This window comes from Panthera tigris, chromosome D4 (genome assembly GCF_018350195.1).
Source record: "Panthera tigris isolate Pti1 chromosome D4, P.tigris_Pti1_mat1.1, whole genome shotgun sequence".
In the NCBI taxonomy this organism is placed as follows: domain Eukaryota; kingdom Metazoa; phylum Chordata; class Mammalia; order Carnivora; family Felidae; genus Panthera; species Panthera tigris.
The window spans coordinates 14,536,280-14,556,519 of NC_056672.1; the positions used below are offsets into that span (position 1 = coordinate 14,536,280).

At 41.7% G+C, this 20,240-nt stretch overlaps 1 protein-coding gene across 3 annotated transcripts; it reads right to left on the bottom strand.

Moving 5' to 3' along the window:
- Positions 1–5,641: 5,641 nt before the first annotated feature.
- Positions 5,642–15,419, bottom strand: ZFAND5 (zinc finger AN1-type containing 5). 3 transcript variants are annotated; one of them, XM_042963813.1, is made up of 6 exons: positions 14,876–15,419; positions 10,385–10,544; positions 9,842–9,953; positions 9,109–9,212; positions 6,571–6,696; positions 5,642–5,871 (listed from the first exon to the last, which is right to left on the bottom strand). In XM_042963813.1, exons 2-6 carry the CDS (start codon positions 10,533–10,535, stop codon positions 5,723–5,725), a joined length of 642 nt encoding a protein of 213 aa, XP_042819747.1. In that variant the 5' UTR covers positions 10,536–10,544; positions 14,876–15,419; the 3' UTR covers positions 5,642–5,722. The 3 variants fall into 3 exon arrangements, with proteins under 3 accessions (XP_042819747.1, XP_007077557.1, XP_015390920.1); XM_007077495.3 differs by lacking the exon at positions 14,876–15,419 and adding an exon at positions 12,666–13,908; XM_015535434.2 differs by lacking the exon at positions 14,876–15,419 and having other exon boundaries at positions 10,385–13,908.
- Positions 15,420–20,240: the final 4,821 nt, after the last annotated feature.

The following is a 20,240-nucleotide window of genomic DNA, read 5'->3' on the forward strand; positions in this document are numbered from 1 at the left end:
ATTTGAGGGGGCGGGGGGGGGGGGTTGCACAGAGAGGCAGAGAGAGGAGAGCGAATCCCAAGCAGCCTCCACACTGTGGCGCAGAGCCCGATGTAGGGCTGGAACCCATGAACGGTGAGATCACAACGTGAGCCCAAACCGAGAGTCAGATGCTTAACCTTGACTGAGCACCCAGGCGCCCCTCAATTACCAGTTTTTAATTTGCTGTGAATTATACACACAGGATCTCTCTGAGAAATTTACTCCAACACTGGTGCTTAAGTTGAGCTCATCTAGGTTATATATATTTTTGTTATTGTTTTGTTTTTGTTTTTAGTTGATTCTTAAGCTCTAAAGTACTTAAGTAAATGCTAGTGAATAACCAAAATTTAAGAATGTGTTAGAAAGGTTGCCTGTTGGGGTGCCTGGGTGGCTCAACTGGTTAAGCGACCGACTCTTGATTTTGGCTCAGGTCACATCACGATCTTGTGGTGGTGAGACCGAGTCCTGGGTTGGGCTGCTTAAGATTCTCTCCGTCCCTCTCTCTCTGCCCCTCCCCATCTTGTGTGCTCTCTTTCTCTCTCAAAAACAAAAACAAAACAAAACAAAAAAAGTCCTGCTAACTACTGAGTCAACTCATCAATGAGCCCAATTTCTGAACAGCCATGGTTACATTACCAATCATTTCAGATATATACGATCTGAGTTCTGTGGTGATCGTTTCAATCAAAACCATCAGGAAAAAACAGATCCAGGACCTATTAACCAACTAGAAAATAACCTATAACTTCTGTCATCTTGCCGTTAATTGAGGTATAACATGAAGTAGGACTTTGTAACATCAGTACCTAAGCTAATAAAGAAAGTAGTACTTTGTTGCAGACAAAATGGAGTCTTACATTTATGTCACAAAATGGTAGAACTTTTACTTCTAGGACAAGCACACAAATGCACTCTGGAGGGAAACACACAAACAGCGCTCTTTGGTTTTATATGAATTAAACAGCTTTTGTGTATGGAAACAGTATCAAATAGCATTTTTGTGCCCTGTTGTTCATGTAGTTTGCTTTAAAGATTCTACAAACACAAGAAACTGCTTTGTCAAATTTCAAGTTACTTTCCACACCTGCTGCCTCACCAACAGAAACCCTTTTCTGCAGTTTAAGGCTACACAATCTTATGGCTAATCAACCAGCAACCACACCCACCATTCTCTCCAAAATTATAAGCGAAGATTACTGGACAGAAATCACTGTAAGAACTTCGCACTCAAACAATTAAGCAAACAAGAGTCAAATTAAGTCTCTGTACACAATGTTTATGGAAGAGATAAAATAGCCTTTCCAAGTTTTGACAGTTACCTAAAATGTACATGTGTCTTCAGAATGGAGGGTATGGGACAGAATGTTTAAGGCCTTGCTATATTGATCAATTCGTTTTTGAATTCTGTGAATGTATTATTGACTGCAAAAAATACAATTATAACATTGTATTTTTACAATACTTAACATGTTGCCATTACACTACTTAGTAGACATTTACCCATTTGTAGAGACTTGCTAAGAATTTCAATTCAACAGTCTTTCCAAGTTCTGGAAATCATTACTCTAAGACATTAAAATTAATAATAGCTCAAGAAAATAAGACAACTTACAGACTGAAGGTATATGCAAATTACAGACTGAAGGTATATGCAAATGACACATCTGAAAAAGGACTGTTGTCCAAAATATAGAAAGAACTCTTAAAACTCAACAGTTAAGAGGGGCACGTGGGTGGCTTAGTTCGTTGTCTTGACTCTTGATTTCAGCTTGGGTCATGATCCCTGGATCATGGGATTCAGCTTTGTGTCGGGCTCTGTGCCGAGCGTGGAGCTTGCCTGAGAATATATATATCTATACACACACACACATATATATCCGTATGTATAACATATATACGGATATATAAATGTTTATAAAACAGTAAGAAAACCTGATTAAAAAATGGGCCAAAGACCTTACCAAAGAAGATACACAGATGGCAAATGAGCACACAGAAAGATGCTCCAGTCATGTCATCAGAGAAACACAAATTAAAATGAGTTACTACTGCACATCTGTTAGAATGGCCAAAATCAGAACACTGACCAACACCAACTGTTGGTGAAGATGTGGGGCAAAAATCATTCACACGTTGCTGCTAGGAATGCAAAATGGTACAGCCGCTTTGGAATTTTGGTGGTTTCTTACAAAACTAAACATTCTTACCATACAATCCAGCAATCGCACTTGGTATTTACCCAGAGTTGAAAATTCACGTCCACACAAAATTCGCACACTGGTTTAAAGTGGCTTTATTTGGAATTGCCAAAACTTGGAAGCAACCAAGATTTCCTTCAGTAGGTGAATGGATAAACCATGGCACTTCCAGCCAATGGAATATTATTCAGCACTAGAAAGAAATGAGCTACCTATCAAGCCATGAAAGATGTGGAGGGAACTCGCGGTGTATCACTAAGTCAAAGAAGCCCATCTGAAAGGTTACATACTGCAGAATTCCTACTACGTGACATTCTGGAAAAGGCAAATTAGGGACAGTAAAAAGACAGTAGTTGCCAGGGGTTAGTGAGGGTGAGGAATAGGTAGATTTTTAGGGCAGCGAAATGGTCCATATACTACAGTGATGGATACAGGTCATCACACTTGTCTAAACCTACACAATGTATACCACCAAGAGTGAACTGTAAACTACGGACTGGGAGGCGATAGCGGCTCAACGTAGGTTTGACAGTTTTAACAAATATACCGTCCGGGTGGCAGAGGTGACTAGAGGCGGCTATGCACATGTTGGGGGTTGGGGAGAAGGTATATGGGAAATCTCTGTACTTTCAATTTTGCTGTGAATCTAAAGCTGCTCTAAAAAGAGAAATTTTAAAATTTTTTAGCAGGGCATACTATGCGTCAGCCACTATCACCGTCCTCGTTTACTTACAGACGAAGCCTGATTCTAGGGTCCATTACCTTCACCACCACGCCATACCACTCAAAAAAGGTCTCTGCTTGCAAATTCGCGCCGTGAAAAGTCCACCTCAGAGCCAACCTGAGGCTCTAGTCTTACAGATAAGGCCCTTCGAATAAATCTTATAAAAGGACCAGCCCACGGCCATACATTTAACTATCATGGTCTGTCCTCACAAGACATTTTTGGAGTGGGGGTGTACAGAGCCTATATAAAGAGAAACATGGTATGTTCTTCAGATGCTTAGGATGTCAGTGTACATTCCAAAGTCAAAGCCACTTAAGTCTTGCCTGAAGAATATTCCGGTTTAAATGCAAGTCTAGCTAGAATTGAATCTTCTAGTTGTCTCACACTTACTCTTCTTCTCAATCAACTGATGCTCCTGACAAATCCTCAATCCAAATCTTTCCTAAATACTTCTCACAAAAAATTGTGGAAACATTACCACCATTTTGTGCTGCAAAGTTACAGAACAACAAAGGGCCCATCACCTTGTCATCTAAGTCTTTATCCCCCAGATACCACTTTGATTTCAAAACCTTAACATTTAAAATTCATCAAGCAAACATTGACAAAGGCAGCACCGAGAGGGGAAGTCTTAAACTTTCGATAAAAATTGTTGGCCCCAGTACTGTACTTTTCACCTCAATTGTGATTCTTCAGTATCTTCATAGTTCAGGAGAGATGATCTCATGATTTCCTCCACGTGAAGCACAGGCAGCAGCACCCAAAGAACCATGACAGACCAGTGAACGAGGGCATTTCCGTTGCAGACTCCATCACTGAGAAGTCATGGTTCTGCTTTTAGCTTCAGCTACCCCATGGGCCCAGCTCTGCATTAGAACCGAACCCGAAACAGAAACAAAACCATGCCTGTTTCTGTACACAAATGGTCGTGTCACCTTATATAAAGCAAGAAAACGGGCAAGGGAGATAGGTCACAGTTGTGAAAAGTCCATTCCTTTCTCAAGTCCTAAGATTGTTATGATCATAAAAGGTGCCTATTCATTTCTTCACAAATAAGCTGCCCACTGTGTACCACACTTGACGTCTCAAAGTTCATCTCAAGGCTCTCACTTAAACATACCATGTTTGGGGGGGGGGGGGGGCAATTAAAAAAATTACAAGGTAGCCATGCAAAGTCTCCATATGCAACTACCAAGTTGGATATGAAACATTTTCTAACTATTCCTCTTTATGGTTTCTACCTGTGGCTTAAGGACCCAATGAACAAGTGGAAGTTTCCCTCTGTACATGGCTTTTATTATTTACATAATACAATATAGCATCGATGCTGAATAGCATGATTATGTGCAATACATAAATATGAACTATCTGTACACATCTGCAGATCTAACTCCGAACTAAGGTACATAAAAATCGAAAGCAAAACCGAATGCTTTAATTAAAGTAAAAACTAGGACTGAACACTGCAATAAATCAGAAGTAGTGCCTCGTGTACCTACTTAACTATTTACAGATGAAAACAGGCATTACCACAATACTAATCTAACTATGCTCGTTTATATATAAAAAACACAAGTTTCATACATCACAAAAACCTTCCATTATGACACAGAAGTGATATTACCAGACAAGCATCAGTGAAGTATACTGCCTCTTCTAGTTGTTATTGTACAATGCTGTAGATAATGCAGCCCATGCAATACACCCAAGAACACTAGAGTCCTACACCCAAGTACAATTAATAGGATAACGCAGCCCTCTGCGAGTGGTGCTGGATACCACTAAGAAGTCTACTGCAGCCATGTTGGTTATGATTTTCCATGCAGAAGGTACAGTTACATTAAGAACTGAAGTCTTTAAAAAAGCTTTAAACATTCTTTCTTGAACCAAAACATTCAACAAAAGATGCACACGAAAAATGAACTTTTCAGATACCTTTGCAACTTAAAATTCAGATGCATGTTATTCAATAGAGCTGCGGCATGTAAAAACCAAATGTAGTTTTAATTTCTTCTTGTAGACAAATTAATCCTAGTGCAGTTCTGTGCTACACAACATTTTGAGCAATGAGAGTAATGCAGGCATCTTCTGGTGCAGGCCAGCACAGTAAGCTTCAAAGAGAGCTCAAGCCCCTGTTGGCTTGATGGCTTTACTCATGATAACCAGTTGCGATGTTTACCTTTCACAGAATGTCTTACTTGACAGCTTTTAGGAGACCAATGAGCCAGGCTTACATATGGCACCAAATACTGGTTTCACGGAAAGGTCTGATCCTCTTTATAGCTTTCCTCCTGCTTCCAAAGAACATGTTGTGGAAATTAACAGGGTGAAGTTGGACTATGGAAGAAGTAGACTGCCAGTCCTTTTCTGGTGTACCATTTTTTAAAAAAATACAGGCACGTAACACTAGCCAAAGATTATACCTTGATTACATTCCCAAAAGGCAGATATGCTGCAAACATGCAGAGATTTCACGGATTATGTTTGGCACGTGGGAACTAAATTTTGTCCCTATCGTCTGTGTATTTCAATTTGCTGTGCAGATTTTCATCCAATTTTATTCAGGGGAGGGCATATACATTTTGTAGGGCTGTATCTATCCATTTCTGCCTGTAACAAACACCCAAACATCCTAAAATTTCAATTATAAGACAGACAAGTGTAAAGTAAAACTCTGGAGAACATCAAAGGAAAATGGCCATGCATCTGCTCTTTAATGTTTTCCTACGATATATTAAAATAAAAACAAAGTTTCAGTCTCTTCACAAGTAGTAATTTATATTCTCTGGATTTTTTCAGCCACAACAACTGGATTCTCTTTTCTGATTTTTGCTGCAGCTTCTGCTTTGTAATCATATGGACAGTTGTGCTTGTCAGAGTAACGGTGAAGTCCACAAAACAAATTTCCACATCGGCAGTCAAACCCTGTACACATAAGAGGAAGTAGAGTCACTTGGGAATTTGCAGTAATTAAAAGGGGGAAAAAAAAAGCCTCAGTCAGTGGAGAAAAAGAACCAGATTTTCATGGTTCTCTGTAACATGAAATTGAGTCTGCCACTTTAAATTGTGAAACAGCTTTCAATCTCTTTTGACATAGTGAGAAATTCGAATAGCTCTCCCTCCATAAACTCCTGTAGATAGCACAGGGTAGAAATTACACAGGCTCTAAAAGCCAGACTGACCTGGATGCAAATCCTCCTCCTCCTCCATATAAACAGGATAACGTTTTCTCAAGTGAAAACTAGGGAAAAGAGAACCAGAGGGTTCTGAAATTTACAGGGAACAGTTAAGAAGTATTCTAATACTTTGTGCCTGGCTCAAAGATGGTGTTCACTGTTTGGGTCAACTACCTTCTCCTCAGGAGAACAAAGAAAAGACTCGAAAGCGATGAATTTTTATCAGTTCAGTAAAGCAGAGTAACTCACAAGGCCTGAAGGTAATAAAAGGTTCCAGAGGATTAGAGACACAAGTGCAAATCAAACCCAACTTCTCCCACTCTGGAAACTTTCTGTTCCTGAAAGTCGGGCATTTTGTTGTAGGTGTTAGGACCGACCAGTCCCTTAAGGGAGCTCCCTGTTAAAGCCTACCAACAAAATATACGTTGTCTTCTATGTTCTCTAATACCTGTAAGGCCAACTTTCTTTCTGCACATAAAACATCTGTTCTTCTTTGGTTTGGGCAACTCAGGAGCTTTTTCTTCACTTTGAGAAGTACTAGGCTGAGAAACGGATGGACTGGGCTGAGTGACAACTGAAAAACAAGGGTGAAAATGAGATAACTGTTAAGAGTTCACTGGCTGACAATTACTTAAGTCACAAAAAGAAAACATTTAAGAGAAGAAGGAAGATTCTTAGTGAAAATATTCATGAAGCCTTTCTTAAAAACATGTGCTTTAAACAGAATCTTCTACTTCAGTATCAGAACTTTCAAATCTGACAATTTCTTGCCAACCAACATACACTTGGCTTCTCTAAATTTTGTAAAATGATTACTCCACTCAAATTCCTTTAAACTGACTCTTAACAGCTAGTCCTAGGGAATAAACTCCTAAGTTTTAAAGACCTGGGAGATGCTGGTCACATGCCCAGTTTTTCCAAATTGCAATTGCCTAAATGCAAACTTCTTAATTAGGGCAGTTTACATTCATTATTACTCAGTACATAAAGTTGCCAACCGCCAAAAAATTCATTTTGGTTTTACACTGATAGACAAAAGACTGAATACATAAATTTAGCAATTTCAGTAAGTAAAACCCATATCGTTAAGCCCTAATTAACTTCAGATCCTAAAATTTCACAATTATTTTGCCATTTTAACACGGGCTTTATATGGTCACATGCAGAAAATCTGAATAGTTCTTAAACTTTTTGAAAGATCAGCAAACAGTCTTTAGGACAATATAAGTACTTGTGAAGTTTTGACTATTAAGGATTCCACAGGCAAATCAAGAATTTTTAAAGCACAGCTTTTATTTGCTTTGCAGTACTTCTCTAAAATGGGTACAGAATTTAGACAATGAGAGATAATGATCTACTTTTAAGAAGTCCGTGTTTCTCCTTGAAGTTTTAGTTCACATGACATCAATAAAATTTGTCAACATGAAGATAAAATTGCAGTTCAGCACATTAGAGCTCACCATTACCACTAGTTACTTAAGACAAAAATACCAAATTAGTTCTCCTTTCATAGAATTCAATTAGACCAGAAGCACAGTTTTAATATTAATCCAAACCCCAAGAATAGCAAATTATTGTATGCAATGCTAAGATTACTGCTTAAATAGGCCAGCACCAATGCTATAAGCATAAATCCAAACTCTAGAGCAAGCTGATAGGTTTCATGACAGCTTACTCTAAAATTCTCTGTAAATACATAACTCATTTGCATTAGTAATATATTTAGTCAGACTAATAGCCTATTATAGACTAACAGAATAATACTCTACCTACTACTCATTCCTAATAATCTACTATGACAACCTAATAGTTTCTCCTGATGCTATGATGGTAGAGAAAAATGTACAGGAACAGTTTGGGGGAGGGGTATGTGTGACAGCCATTTCCTTGGCTACATCAGAAGACTGAGTAGTGGTTCCTGGGACATACAGGGACAAATGGGAGTTAAGAAGGGGGAAACGACTCAGTAAAGGCAAAGAGGAACAAACTACAGAACCTATTAAGAAATAATAAATGCAGAGACTAGGTACAGATCTAAACCAAAAGAGTACCGTTCCCAGGTCAGAGTAATTTTGTTTATAAAACCCCACAAACACCTAATTTGGCTGGCTTTTTCAGAAAGACTGAACTCCTTTGAAAATATCAAATATGGATTCACCTGCTGAACTGCAGAGTTTTTACTTAACTTTATAAATTAAGATTGCCCTAGTTCACATAAGCTTTGCTATGTGATGTTAGCAAAAGCAAGCCTCCAAAGCAGATCACATACCCACAGATGTTATTTCCTCACAATGAAGTTTTATATTGTGTTCAGTCAACACTGTACCAGGAGACAATGAACTGAGTAAATGAATGATGTGCCCTATAGAGTACAGAGCTGTTTTAGGGCCCAGCACAGGTAATTCAAACAAGTCCATCTCTCAATGTGACAGCACTTCTGACTGTGCTCTACAGAAGCAGAGACTCAAAGGCACTCAGTGAAAAAAATGCCTTTCCATATTGAGTTTTGAGCTCTTGTTTTTTCAACTCCTAGACTTTTCAACTTGAAAGCTTCTTTCAGTGTTCAATATGTTGTCTTAAATATTTTCTACCAACACTGAGGATACCAAGACTGAGTATTGCTTTTGATTATAAAACGTTCTTCATGGCTTTGAAATTCAATCTAATTTCTTCTGTTTATGAATAACACTTTCTTTAGTGATTTAGAGATCTTTGAAATATAATGGCAAACGACCTTTTAAGTTCATTACATTCTTAATATTTCCAGTTCCCAGATTATAAATTTATGGTGTGAGTTTAAGAAGAAAAAAGAGTAAAGAATGACTATTTTACACCCAAGAGACTTGAGAGAGAGTGGTTCTTCCTTGGCCTATATTTTACAGCTCTCTCTCCAATTTAACCTTCGATGGGAAGGAACTCCTCTCCCGCCAACTCTTTCTTGTACTACCAAATCCAGAACGGAACTAGTATTAAACAAAAAGCATACCTGGCTCTGACACCTCTGTTTTCGGGGTAGTTATTTTGTCCTCTCTTGAAATGCTCATTTCTGTCATTTGCTGAGTTACAGGCAAGGCAGCCACAGGCACATTTCTATTTGAGTTCAAGCAAACATTTTTAAAGATGTTAAGGGTACTTCTTTGTGAGACAGTAAGTTGTCAGTTCAACTTTAAAGTACGTACTATTTCCAACATTGATCAAATGGAACTAAATAATCTAAAAACTTAAAAGAATATTGGATGCCCAGCACACACGGTTGAGAATAAAGAAAGCGATCTGATAAATGGCTCATCAATTCAAGGCTGCATATGTGTATAGGTTACGAGGTCCTATTATAGCCAACTGGGAACTTTTAGCTGTGCCTGTAATTTAAGGGCAAAAGGGGCAGTTTGCCAAAATGTCTTGTGTAGCATTACAATACAGTCTACAGAGCCATACTCTACAATCACTTAACCTCAATTATAATACAAGCACAGCATTCTCAATACAGCATCTTTGAGAGTACCACGGAGTGTTATGATATACGTCTTTATTCAGTGACCTGTAAGACCATGTAGTAAAAGATCCCAGAATCCCAGACTGTGCAACACAAGCAAAGCCAAGGGCATCGGATCCGTTAACATCCTTAGCGTATATAGACATTCATAATTAGAATGGTATGGGGAGCACCCATGTATTTCCTTGTTGTATTATGATAAAAAGCCTGAAGTGGTCAATCTTACCTTGATTTTTCAGATGTGCTGCCAGCAGCACCTTCACAGTTGTTTAAACTAGTGTCTGCTCTCTGTACAGATGCAGAATCTGAGGTAGGACTGTTGGAACCACTAGCTGTTCCTATTTAAAAAAAGGATTTGTAAGAAACAGCAAGACTACCAACACTCAGTAGCAAGACTCTTAATAAGTAACAAATACTTGCATTTAATTAGGTTAGTGATTTAAGCACTTTCACTGTACTGCTGAATCCTACAATTAAGTGAGTATCCAAACAAAAACATGTATGGAAAAGTCACATCCAGTGAACATAAGTATGAAACAAAACCTCAAAAAGGAAAATAAAAAAGCTAGAAGATGCTTGTAGATGGTCATTCATTCCTGATGTTGTCATGCCAAGGACGTGGGCTGGGCTGCTGCTTTAATTTCAAGCTTTTCTCAGGAATTCTCTTCTCGGGCTCTCAGCATTGATTCTCATAGTCTTAGGCCCCAATTCTTGGTTCTATATTTTCTGTCCACCAGTTCTTCAAATGGGTTTTTCCTTGGAAACTTACCCATTGGGCTCATTCTGCCACTATTTTGCTGCCTCTGAAGATGTTCTTTGTAGCAAACGGAACACATTCCATTTGTCCTAGGATTCCCATAAAAGCCACATCCTGTACTACACAGCATGGGCCCTGGGGTCTGGTTAGTCTCCTGAGCCATATTTTTCTGCTATAAACAAAACAAAAACAAAACTTTAGAAATTAGCACGTTACCAAATAAAATCACTAAATTAGTATGACAGCCACCAGCATACCTTTGTTATTTCTAAACACCAAGTCTATTTCTAACAAAGGCCCTAATTATGTTAATCATTAAAAAGAGTAGGACAAGAAAACTATGAATATTTTGTTGCCTTTATAAAACAAAGGGTATTAAAGAAATTGTCTTTTTAACTTGATAAACAATGAACTGTAGGGACTTCACATTCTTTAGGACAAAAAAAATGCTATCATTAAACATTAAAATGCATTACTCCACCTATCACTATGATCTTTGTTTCAATTTCTGAAAAGGTCACTCTGCCAGATGTCAGAATTACATTTAAATCAGTTTGGACAATTGTCATCTTAAAGTCACTTTCTGATTTCTGCACTACAGGCAGACCATATCAAATGAGATTTTTACTTCTCTGGCTAAAAATCTATCAAATGGAACTTGCCAATGAAAAAAAAAATCTACAATAATCACAATTAAGTACCAACTCTTGATATGTACTAGTGGTTCTTTAAGCTGGCCGTACACTGGATGTAGCTATAAAGCTTTCTTAAAATATCTTATAAGATGATGGGCCTCACTAGTAATTCAACAATTCTGCTACGGGACAGAATTTTAAAAACTTTTAAAAACGCAACACCTTTACAGAACACTGAAGAGAGCTGATAGATCATCTGGCCTTTCCTGCTGCCTTGGCACTAACAAGTGAAGCTCTTTAAGAATTTAGGGGTCAGCTGCTCATGCAATTCCTTTTAAGTTCTGCATTTGAGGTGTGAAATCTGGGTTTGAATACTTTAAAGGCAGTGCCTAGTAACTTGCAAAAGCACAAATTATCAGCTATAGATTTCTCCAGCCAAAGGCTCTCTTAAAGCTTTTCACGAGTGCTTGCCTTCCTCACGTCAGAAAACGAAACCTTTGAAAGCTCAATTTCAATATGGCAAAGCCAAGCAATATGAACACACAACCTTCAGTAGTCATTAATATTTAATGCTAGGTTACCAGAAAGAACTTCGTACAGCTAGCCTACCTTGTTTTTCCAGAAGCCTTGTTAAAATTAGAACAGATATAGTAACGTTATGCTAAATTTAGTAAATTTTTCTGAGTTTTAAGTGAAAACACACATTAAGAAAAATTTAAACTGTAGAAAGTTTCCATGTCACCTTAAAATATGTATGTACGTACAAAAACATATTTGAGAGCATTTTATTAAAGGGAGATTGTGTGCTATAACTTGTGGTCATGGTCATTTAAATGTGTCTTAACATTGATAACAGAAGTTAAGTTACTTATTTGTTATGAACATTTCAAATTAAGTGCAGGATAAAGTCCTTCATTCAAGCTAGAGCTGGTCTAGAATTTCATATGGCTTTTTCCAACTAACACACACTAGAATACACTCTTTAGTGAGTTACTAAAAACAATGTTTTAGCAAGTTATTTAATACTTTTTACCAAAATTACAAAAAGGGGAGAAGAGGGCTAACCAAATTTGACCTGGCCAGAATCCTGCCACTATTTCCTCCACAGTTAAATGATAGTACTCTTTCCTTTCGTTAGCAAAAAGAAATATCTGAAGCTTGAAAATACTTCAAGCCAATCAAGCTTATGTGGAGGGTGCGGGAGAACCACAGCTTACTTCAAACAATACTACTAATTTAGTTGACATGGTCGCTTTAAATAGTAAGTGGAATTTAGCTGACTCATTTTGGAGCAGGGCAGTGTAAACATTTCAACATCACTTAGGTTTATTAATAAACATTTTCAGCTGGGCTTAAAAAACTTTTAATATGTGCAAAAATGCTTCAAATAATAAATTGTCTTTACTTGCATCACCCCCCCCCCCCCCACGTAGTATGTGGGAATCTGCCCTATGCAAAAAGTTCATTCCTTGAAGCCAGCTTAAGAATTATGCTAGCTCACAGTTGCTATACTAACTTCCAGTGGCTCTTGTGACAGTGGCTTTATAATGGCGACCAGGCCTAAATTTAAGCATCAACCTTAGTTAATTCAATTCTTTAAAATCTTTTCTTTTACATAAAAAAAGGAGGGGGAAAGGAATCTCAATGATTTTACCCACTTCGACTGGCAACTTGCAAAGTATTCCACCTTCCCTTCTTCAGAAAACACAACTACTTTCAATTCACTATAAATAGCCTGCAACTGAGACACAAGAGACACCAGGACATTAGTCTTCCACGTAGCTTCCCATTTTGTAGATTTTCCCCCCCTAGAAAGCGAGCTTTTAAACGCCATCACATGTGCAAAGCTTGCCTTAATATTTCTCAGAAGCTTAGATCACATGGGCGGGAGCTTCAGCCTGTCACAAGGCTGCAATGTGACAGGCTGAGCTGGATGGAGGCTCTCACATAAAGCCTAGTCAACAGGGGCCTCTGAAATCAGCTTCTATTTATATCTTAGAGCCTGCCAACTCCTACACAACCCCAAGAACTAAGGATGCTGCGTTTATATATCTAATATAATAAGGAAACAAAACAAAAAGATGCCATTAAGGCTGCTATTTTTTTTTTTTTTTTGGTAATGTAGACAGGGCTAGTGAACAATCTCAAATTCAACAAAAAGATGCATCATTAATCACTCGTGAAGCCAAAATGGTCAGGGTTGTTTATAAAAACCAAGCACAGTACAGAGAGCACCGAGGCAGAAAGAATCCTCATGTTTAAATCCTCCTGCTTAGCAGCAATTTGGGGCGGGAGAGGGCAGTTTGCCTAAGTGCCGTTTCCCTTCTGCTTGGCAACATTTCAGAAAAATACAATACCATTACTATTTAGTACCTTTAAAGTTTTGTTGTTAGAAACTTGTGCATCCCTGTGCCAGCTCTATCAAGCACAGGGAAAATGTTTATTTTTATAGTTTGAATAGCTGAAATGTATATTTTTAGTTTGTGGCTTCCCCTAACTTCTAGTTTAAAGAAAACCAAAACCTGGGCATGTAGCAGAAACTCTCCAGCCTCAAATATGAATAATAATTTAAAAACAACATTTTACACCTATGGAATTTAGTTTTCAGGTGCACATGTTAGATGTTAATGCCTACTCACCCTGAGCTGAGACCTGAGTTCTAGTATCTAATCTACTTCTAACTAAGCCAGTGACCTTGGGCAAGTCCTTACTCTCCTGATCTCCGTTCTCTCTTTGCCAAAATGAGATTACTGTGATTTTTAAAGGCTCCTTTCCAGGCTTAATATCTGGCCCGAGACAGAAAATAGGGGAGAAGTACAGTAAATTCTTTGTTGGGGAAACATTAAAAAAAAAAAAAAAACTTGTAAGATAAAATTGCAATATTCTCACCCATGAAGTTCTGAAATTCTACTTAAAAAAAAAAATAAATAAGGAATGAAATTTTATTTTATTTTTAAGTCTGTAAATGACCTGAACTCCAGGTTTAAAACTAGGGGCTCTGTGACCTATATACGCTACTTTACCCTCATGTCCTTAGACTAGATTCTTAGGAGGCATGCAACAAATAAACACGGGCCTTTCCTGAAAACACGGCTCCACCGGAGTGCGTGGAAAGCGAGCAAGAAATGCATGTTCACCAGCTTAAATGCACGAAACAAAGGGGAAGGTGCTCCATTTCCTTCATGAAAGGGATCTTGGGCGACAAACGCAGCGACGCTGGCAAAACTAAAACACGACGACGGAGGAGTCCCCCTCACCCACGTTCCGGCGGATTTCCGAACAAGTCCGGGTCCCACCGGGCCCCCATCCCTCCCCCCAGGCTCCTCTCTAAGCCGAGGCCTTGCTCAGGAAAGCCCAGCAGGGCCTTCTCCAAAAATCACTGAGTCATGCAGAACGGCAGCTCCGCAGGCCAGGCCGGCCCCGCGCCGACCCCCGACCTCGACCGGCTCCTCCGAGGCGGCGGCGGCGAACCGGGGCGGCCGGGAGGAGGGGGAGGGTGTGCGGCGAGCAGGGGGCCGGGGGCGCGGCCGCCGCCACGGCCCCTTTGTCTCTCCGGGTCCGGCTGCCCACGCCGGGCGCCGCGCCGAAGGCGGCCGGGACGGACGCGAGGGAGGCCCGGAACCCACACGCCCGGCATTGTTCTCCGGGCCGTGCGGGTGCAGGCGGGCCGGGGGCGCGGGGTGCCGGACCCCGGGCCACGACGACCGGATGACGCCTCCGTCTTTGTGCTTCCTGAGCTGGAGGGCGGGCTCCCCTCCCCCGGAGGCCGCCAGCCGCGGCCCGCTCGAGCTCCGCCGGAGCCCCCCACTGCCCTCCCCCGGCCCGGCACGAGCAGCCGGGCGCCCTCCCCCAGCTCCGCACCACTCACCCTGCGGGGGGCAGGAGGGCAGGAGCCGGGCTCGCGCGCGACGCCGGCGCGGTGAGGCCGGGCCCGGGCCTCCGGGAGGGGCGAGCCGGGCGCCCCGGAGCGGCCGCCTCGGGCCGGGAGCGGGTCGGAAGCGGAGGTGGCGCTGCCGCCGCCGCGGGGTCCTCCTTTGTTCCTGCAGCGGCACTGAGCGTGGCCGGGACACGCCGGAGCCCGGGAAGTGGGAGGAGGGAAGCGAGGAGGGGGGGCAGAGGAGGAGGCGGAGGGAGGACCGGAGGCCGCGGCGGCTAACGCTGCTCGCGGCACTTGCCCGTCGTCACCTCACGCCTCCACCGGCGGCGGGCTGGGCCGACTCCGAGGGCGACCGGGACGCGAGCAGGGAGGCCTGGGCGCCGCGAGGGCCCGCCGGCGGTGCTCTCCGTCGCCTCAGCTACGGCCGGGAAGTTGCGCGGCTGCCGGGAAGGGAGTGAGCCCCAAGTCCAGACGCACACAGGTCCGCGCTCCGGCCGACTGACGCTCTCTCTCCGCCCGGCACTCGGGCAGCGAGGGAAAGAGGGAGGAGGGGCGGGGTCTGTGCGTCAGCGAAAACCCCGACGGCGGCGGCGGCGGGGAGCGCGGTGACGTCGCGAGCCCGACGCCCCGCCCCCTCCGGCCATGTTCCCGAGTCCAGGAGGCGGGGTCAAGTCCGGCCCTGCTGCCGTCGCGCGGAGCCGAGTCACTGGCGCGGCTGTCGGCCCCAGGGTGGGGCTGGAAGGAGCGAGTCCTGTGGAGAATACGTTTCTATTTTTAACCCGATTGTCCGCCCTCAGCCTTCCTCCTTCCGATTTTCTCGCTCAAGCCCGCTTCTCGCCATCAGAGTTCTCACGCTTTGTCTCCAGCCCTTGGCAGACATTTCCCTTTCCTCCTTACTCCCCTAACGGTCGCTCCCCACGTCGCCCAGGAGTTAGAAGGATTCGTTTCGAGAAAAGGAAACTAACTTCTCGCCTGTTTAAGAAGCCGCCCCTGACCCGTTCCCCCGTACCCCCTTTCGGTTCTAAAGTCCAGCTAGAACGTGGCCCGGGCGCCGCCAGGAAGCAGCGGCGCAGGCGGCGCTCGCTCGCCCCAAGGTCACGGGTGGTTGTGCAGAGTCGGGAAACGCTCGGCGGACTGGCTGCCAGTCCGGCCCCCGCGGCCCTGGCGTCGCTGTTCGGAACAAACTGTTTTGGCCAGCCTGTAAAATCCCTGGAAATCGACTATTCCAGTAAGGCGTCGTGAACTAGGAAAGCACCAAATGTTCTGCTCAAGATGTGGAGTTAAGGGACAAAAACACGCCAGACCTGAGGCGGGAGAGACCAGAAAGAGGAGACGTTGCGGGGGGGGGGGGGGGGGGGGGGGGGAGTTCGACAGGAGGCGGGTATTAGGCAGGCAGTTCAGAAGTGAGGCACAGGGCCTGACCATTTAGCAGAGGCGAGTGAACTCAAAACACAGAACCTTTCCAAAGACCCAACAAAAATATCCCGCTTGCAGCTGACCTCGCCAAGTGACTTCGGTTGAATTCAAAAGAACAAAATTACTAAGACAGCAAGTACTTCTGAAATTTTGTAGTAAACAGTGGCCTTTACTGAGTAAACAGAAACGAGGTTTAGGGCTTAGGTGAGCCACCGTTAGAATGGAGTGAAAGGTCCCTTCAGTGTTTCCAAACTTGCTCTTCGGAGAAACCACCTGGGGTGATTATTTAAAAGATTCCTAGGCCTCTCTCCCCTGGAGCGGGAGCTCAGTAGTTCTCCAGATGATTCTTTGTGATTTTGTGTAGTTTGGGGGAACCCTGTCCTGGTGCCCTGCGGCAAAATTTCCAAGTCAAACATTTCTGTGCCCCAGTAAGCAGAATACACAAAACATAACTGAACATTCCCTTCACGATTTTAGGGTTATTGCTGTGGTCAATTCGTATCTTAGAGATGTAAGTAGTTTCAGTCACTGGAACAGTGACCATTGGACTTTATTTCCTTGAATGAGTAAATAAATTAGTAAAAACCCAGCAGCTACCATTTACAGACTTTTTGGTGCTGAGATTTTTCCATTTAGGGTCTCATTCAATCTTCAGGGCAAGTCACTGAGATAAGGTACTATTATATCCATGTTTCCAGAAAAGGTTACAATGACCAAAAGGAGTAAGTGACCTGCTTGAAGAGCTGGAGGACAAGGGAAGCCAAAGAGGTAATTTGTTTACTGAGGACAAAAATAACTTAGAGATTCCCCCTACCCCACCCCACCCCACCCCGAATTTTAGTTACTAAAAAGTGAAAGAAGAGAATTCCTGAAGAAGCATATTTGAAACACACACACACACACACACACACACACACACACGCACACGCGCGCGCGCGCGCACACACACACACACTTAAACCAAAGAGTAATAAGGTGAGCTGGTTATTTAATAATGTATTGCATCATATATGTTATGTAGCCCCTTCTGATCATTCATCCATTTACAATTTTCTCTGCGAGACTGTTTCAACCAAGAATGTGGCTGGTATTGAACCTAATGTTAGCAAGATTCCCTTCCAGCAACTACCTTAGTTGTTCTCAAAGTTGTGATCCCTAGACCACAGCAACACCTGGGCACCCGAAAGAAGTACAAATTCTCAGGCCCTCCCACTAGAGCTATGGAATCCCAGACTCTGTGGGTTTGTCTAGCTATCTGTGTGGTAAGTCCTACATGTGATTCTGATGCTCACTCAAGTTTAAGAACCACTGACTTACCCCAACCACGCTATCAGGTGCTTTTAGATCCTCCTACCGTGTGAACAGAAAGGGTTGAAAAAAAATTTTTTTTTCTCCTGTTACTGGTATAACACATTAGGGGATGTGGTTCGAAGGAGCTTTGTTGTTATTCTAAATTTTCAGTTGGACTCTAAAGACAAACTGTAAAACTCAAAATATTCAATAGAATGCTCTTAGTATAAGTATGCAAAAAGGCTGTCACTCTGTGATCATCTGAGAAGACTGAAACCAGCATCTGGAAACAAGATATCGGGGAGAGTGGGGTGTGCTCTAAATGTGGTGTAATCAATTAATCGTTCAAAAATATCTTTTGTAGAATTTCATTACATGGGACATACCAAATGACTGATACTGCTCCACTCCTAAGGACTCTGAAAATTATATCTATTGACTTCCTAGTATGGAAAAATCATGATTTTTGTCTGTCTACCCTCCCCAAAAGAGAATTATTATGTATTGATTAATTTTCATAAAAATGTTTTGCACACTTACTACATTCTAGGCACTCGCTGAATGTGGAAATACACACTGGTGGGAAAAATCTTACCCTGATTCTCGTGGATATTACTGTAATGTTGGGGCGAAAGACATTAACAATACTATCACACAAATACATAATTACGAACTGGTAAATATTTTGAAAGAAAGATACAGAATGCTATGGGAGTATGTAACCAAGGACAATGGATACTGAAAACTCACCCAGGTCTGAATTCCATCACCTCTTATCCCCATCACCCGTCATTTCCTTAAAGGAGTCAACTATAGTAAACTGGCATGTCCTATGAGAAAGTTGGAACATTTTGTATTATGCTTAGAATTCAGGTCAAGTTATTGCAGGTTCACTTACGTTTTTCTTTATAATCTAGGCATGGGCCAAAAAAGGGATTGATGATTGGGGAAGAGCAAATGTAATTACATTTCTTAAAAAGTAGAAAATGGCATCCCTTAAAAATAGCAATAAAAGTTATTAGTTCTAAAATATAATAGCTTGACATGTAACTTCCCATTATGGAGACAGGAATTGCTTCTATGGCATTATTGTAATACCCTGTCATGGGTAACTTCATTTTTTCTCTGTGCTTGAGTAGAGCTTGGTGAAGCACAAAGTCTTTGCTAGGGTTTTAAAAACTGGCGAGTGTTGTTTGATGTTCACAGTGGCCTTTCTCCCTTCCCTTCCTCAGCCCCTTCCAAAATCTCAAAGATCAAGGTAGGAGACTCACAACTGTATTTGTATTATTTTCAAAATGATGGGCTGAGAGGATTACAATATTGTATTTAGAGCAAATCAACTAATTAAAAAAATTGGAGTGTAACATAGATTATTTAATTACGGTTTTTTCCTCTTTAATCATTGATAATGAAATCATAATTAAAATATCAGTGAATCCAATAATAGATTGGTTTTAAACCCAGCTCAGCAAATGGTTGGCTAATGTTTTCCCTTAAGGAATTGATAAAGCAAGTAGCAATTTAATTATCATGAAGAACTTTTGGTAATTTTAAAGCCCTCCTTATTTTCAATGAAAACAACTTGATCAAAGAAATCTTCAAATAAATGGCAATGATATGTTACCTGATTAAAGGAGACTTTCAGACACAATCCAGATACTGTCACATAGTCATAAACAATTTTTAAGACTGTTTAAATAAACAAAAGTCTTTATTATTTATGTAAATCAAGAATGGAAGGTGAAGGAAATTGATATTGATAATAAGTATAAAGGGGCCCCTGGGTGGCTCCGTCGGTTGGGCATCTGACTACACTTTGGCCCAGGTCATGATCTCACAGTTCATGAGTTCGAGCCCCGTGTCGGGCTCTGCGCTGACAGTGCAGAGCCTGCTTGGGATACTGTCTCCCTCTTTCTCTCCCCTGTCCCCGCTTTCTCTCTCTTTCAAAATAAATAAAAAAATAAAACTTAAAAAAATGTGTATGTATTTTGCTGTAGATGTCATCTTTTAAGACACACACGAGGTACTTTAGTCTCAAGAACTTTAAGAAACCTTTATCACTGAACAAACTAGGAATGAATGTTAAGTAGGAGTCTCAGTAGTTAGCTCTGAAACAACACTTTGAAGCATATCATAACTTGGGCACCAGGGTGGTAGGTAGGTGGACCAGAAAGTCAGGAACTGGGTAGGTAATTCTGCAAGAGCCCAGCAACTGGGATGTATAAACTCTGGCAATGGCAGTTGGCACTAAGGTCTTAAATATCAAACAAAAGAAAAAGGTCACAGAAAGCAGGTAGATACCATCAGAGAGCTCAGGATTCAGGTAGAAGACAATGAAAAATGTGGGTAGGGTAGGCCCTCGTCCCGGAGGAATGCACGTTCTAGGCAGGGAGCCAAGGCAAGTGTCTTAGTTTGTGTAACGTTTTTCCTTTTACAGTGTATGTTCGAATGCATTAATTCGATGAATTATCACAACAGGCCATTGATCTATGCATTCTCATGTCTCCTTTTGCAGAGGAGTTGACTGAGGCTCAGGGCAAAGTCATGTGCCCTGTCCAATGTCATGTACCTAGTAACAAGTCAGAGCTGGGAATTCAGTTCTACCCTTCTGTCTTCTGGTTCAGTGTTCTGCTACCTCTCCAGGAGCATT

Bases quoted from the DNA above. Each gene is read 5' to 3' on its own strand.
- ZFAND5 (XM_042963813.1), bottom strand. From the start codon at position 10,535: ATGGCTCAGGAGACTAACCAGACCCCAGGGCCCATGCTGTGTAGTACA. The intron at 6,697-9,108 runs GTATGCTTTTTG...CTTGTTTTTCAG, and splicing joins AACAGAGGTGTCAGAGCCAG to TTGTCACTCAGCCCAGTCCA. The intron at 5,872-6,570 runs GTATTAGAGAAC...TTATGTGTACAG, and splicing joins AAAGAAAGTTGGCCTTACAG to GGTTTGACTGCCGATGTGGA.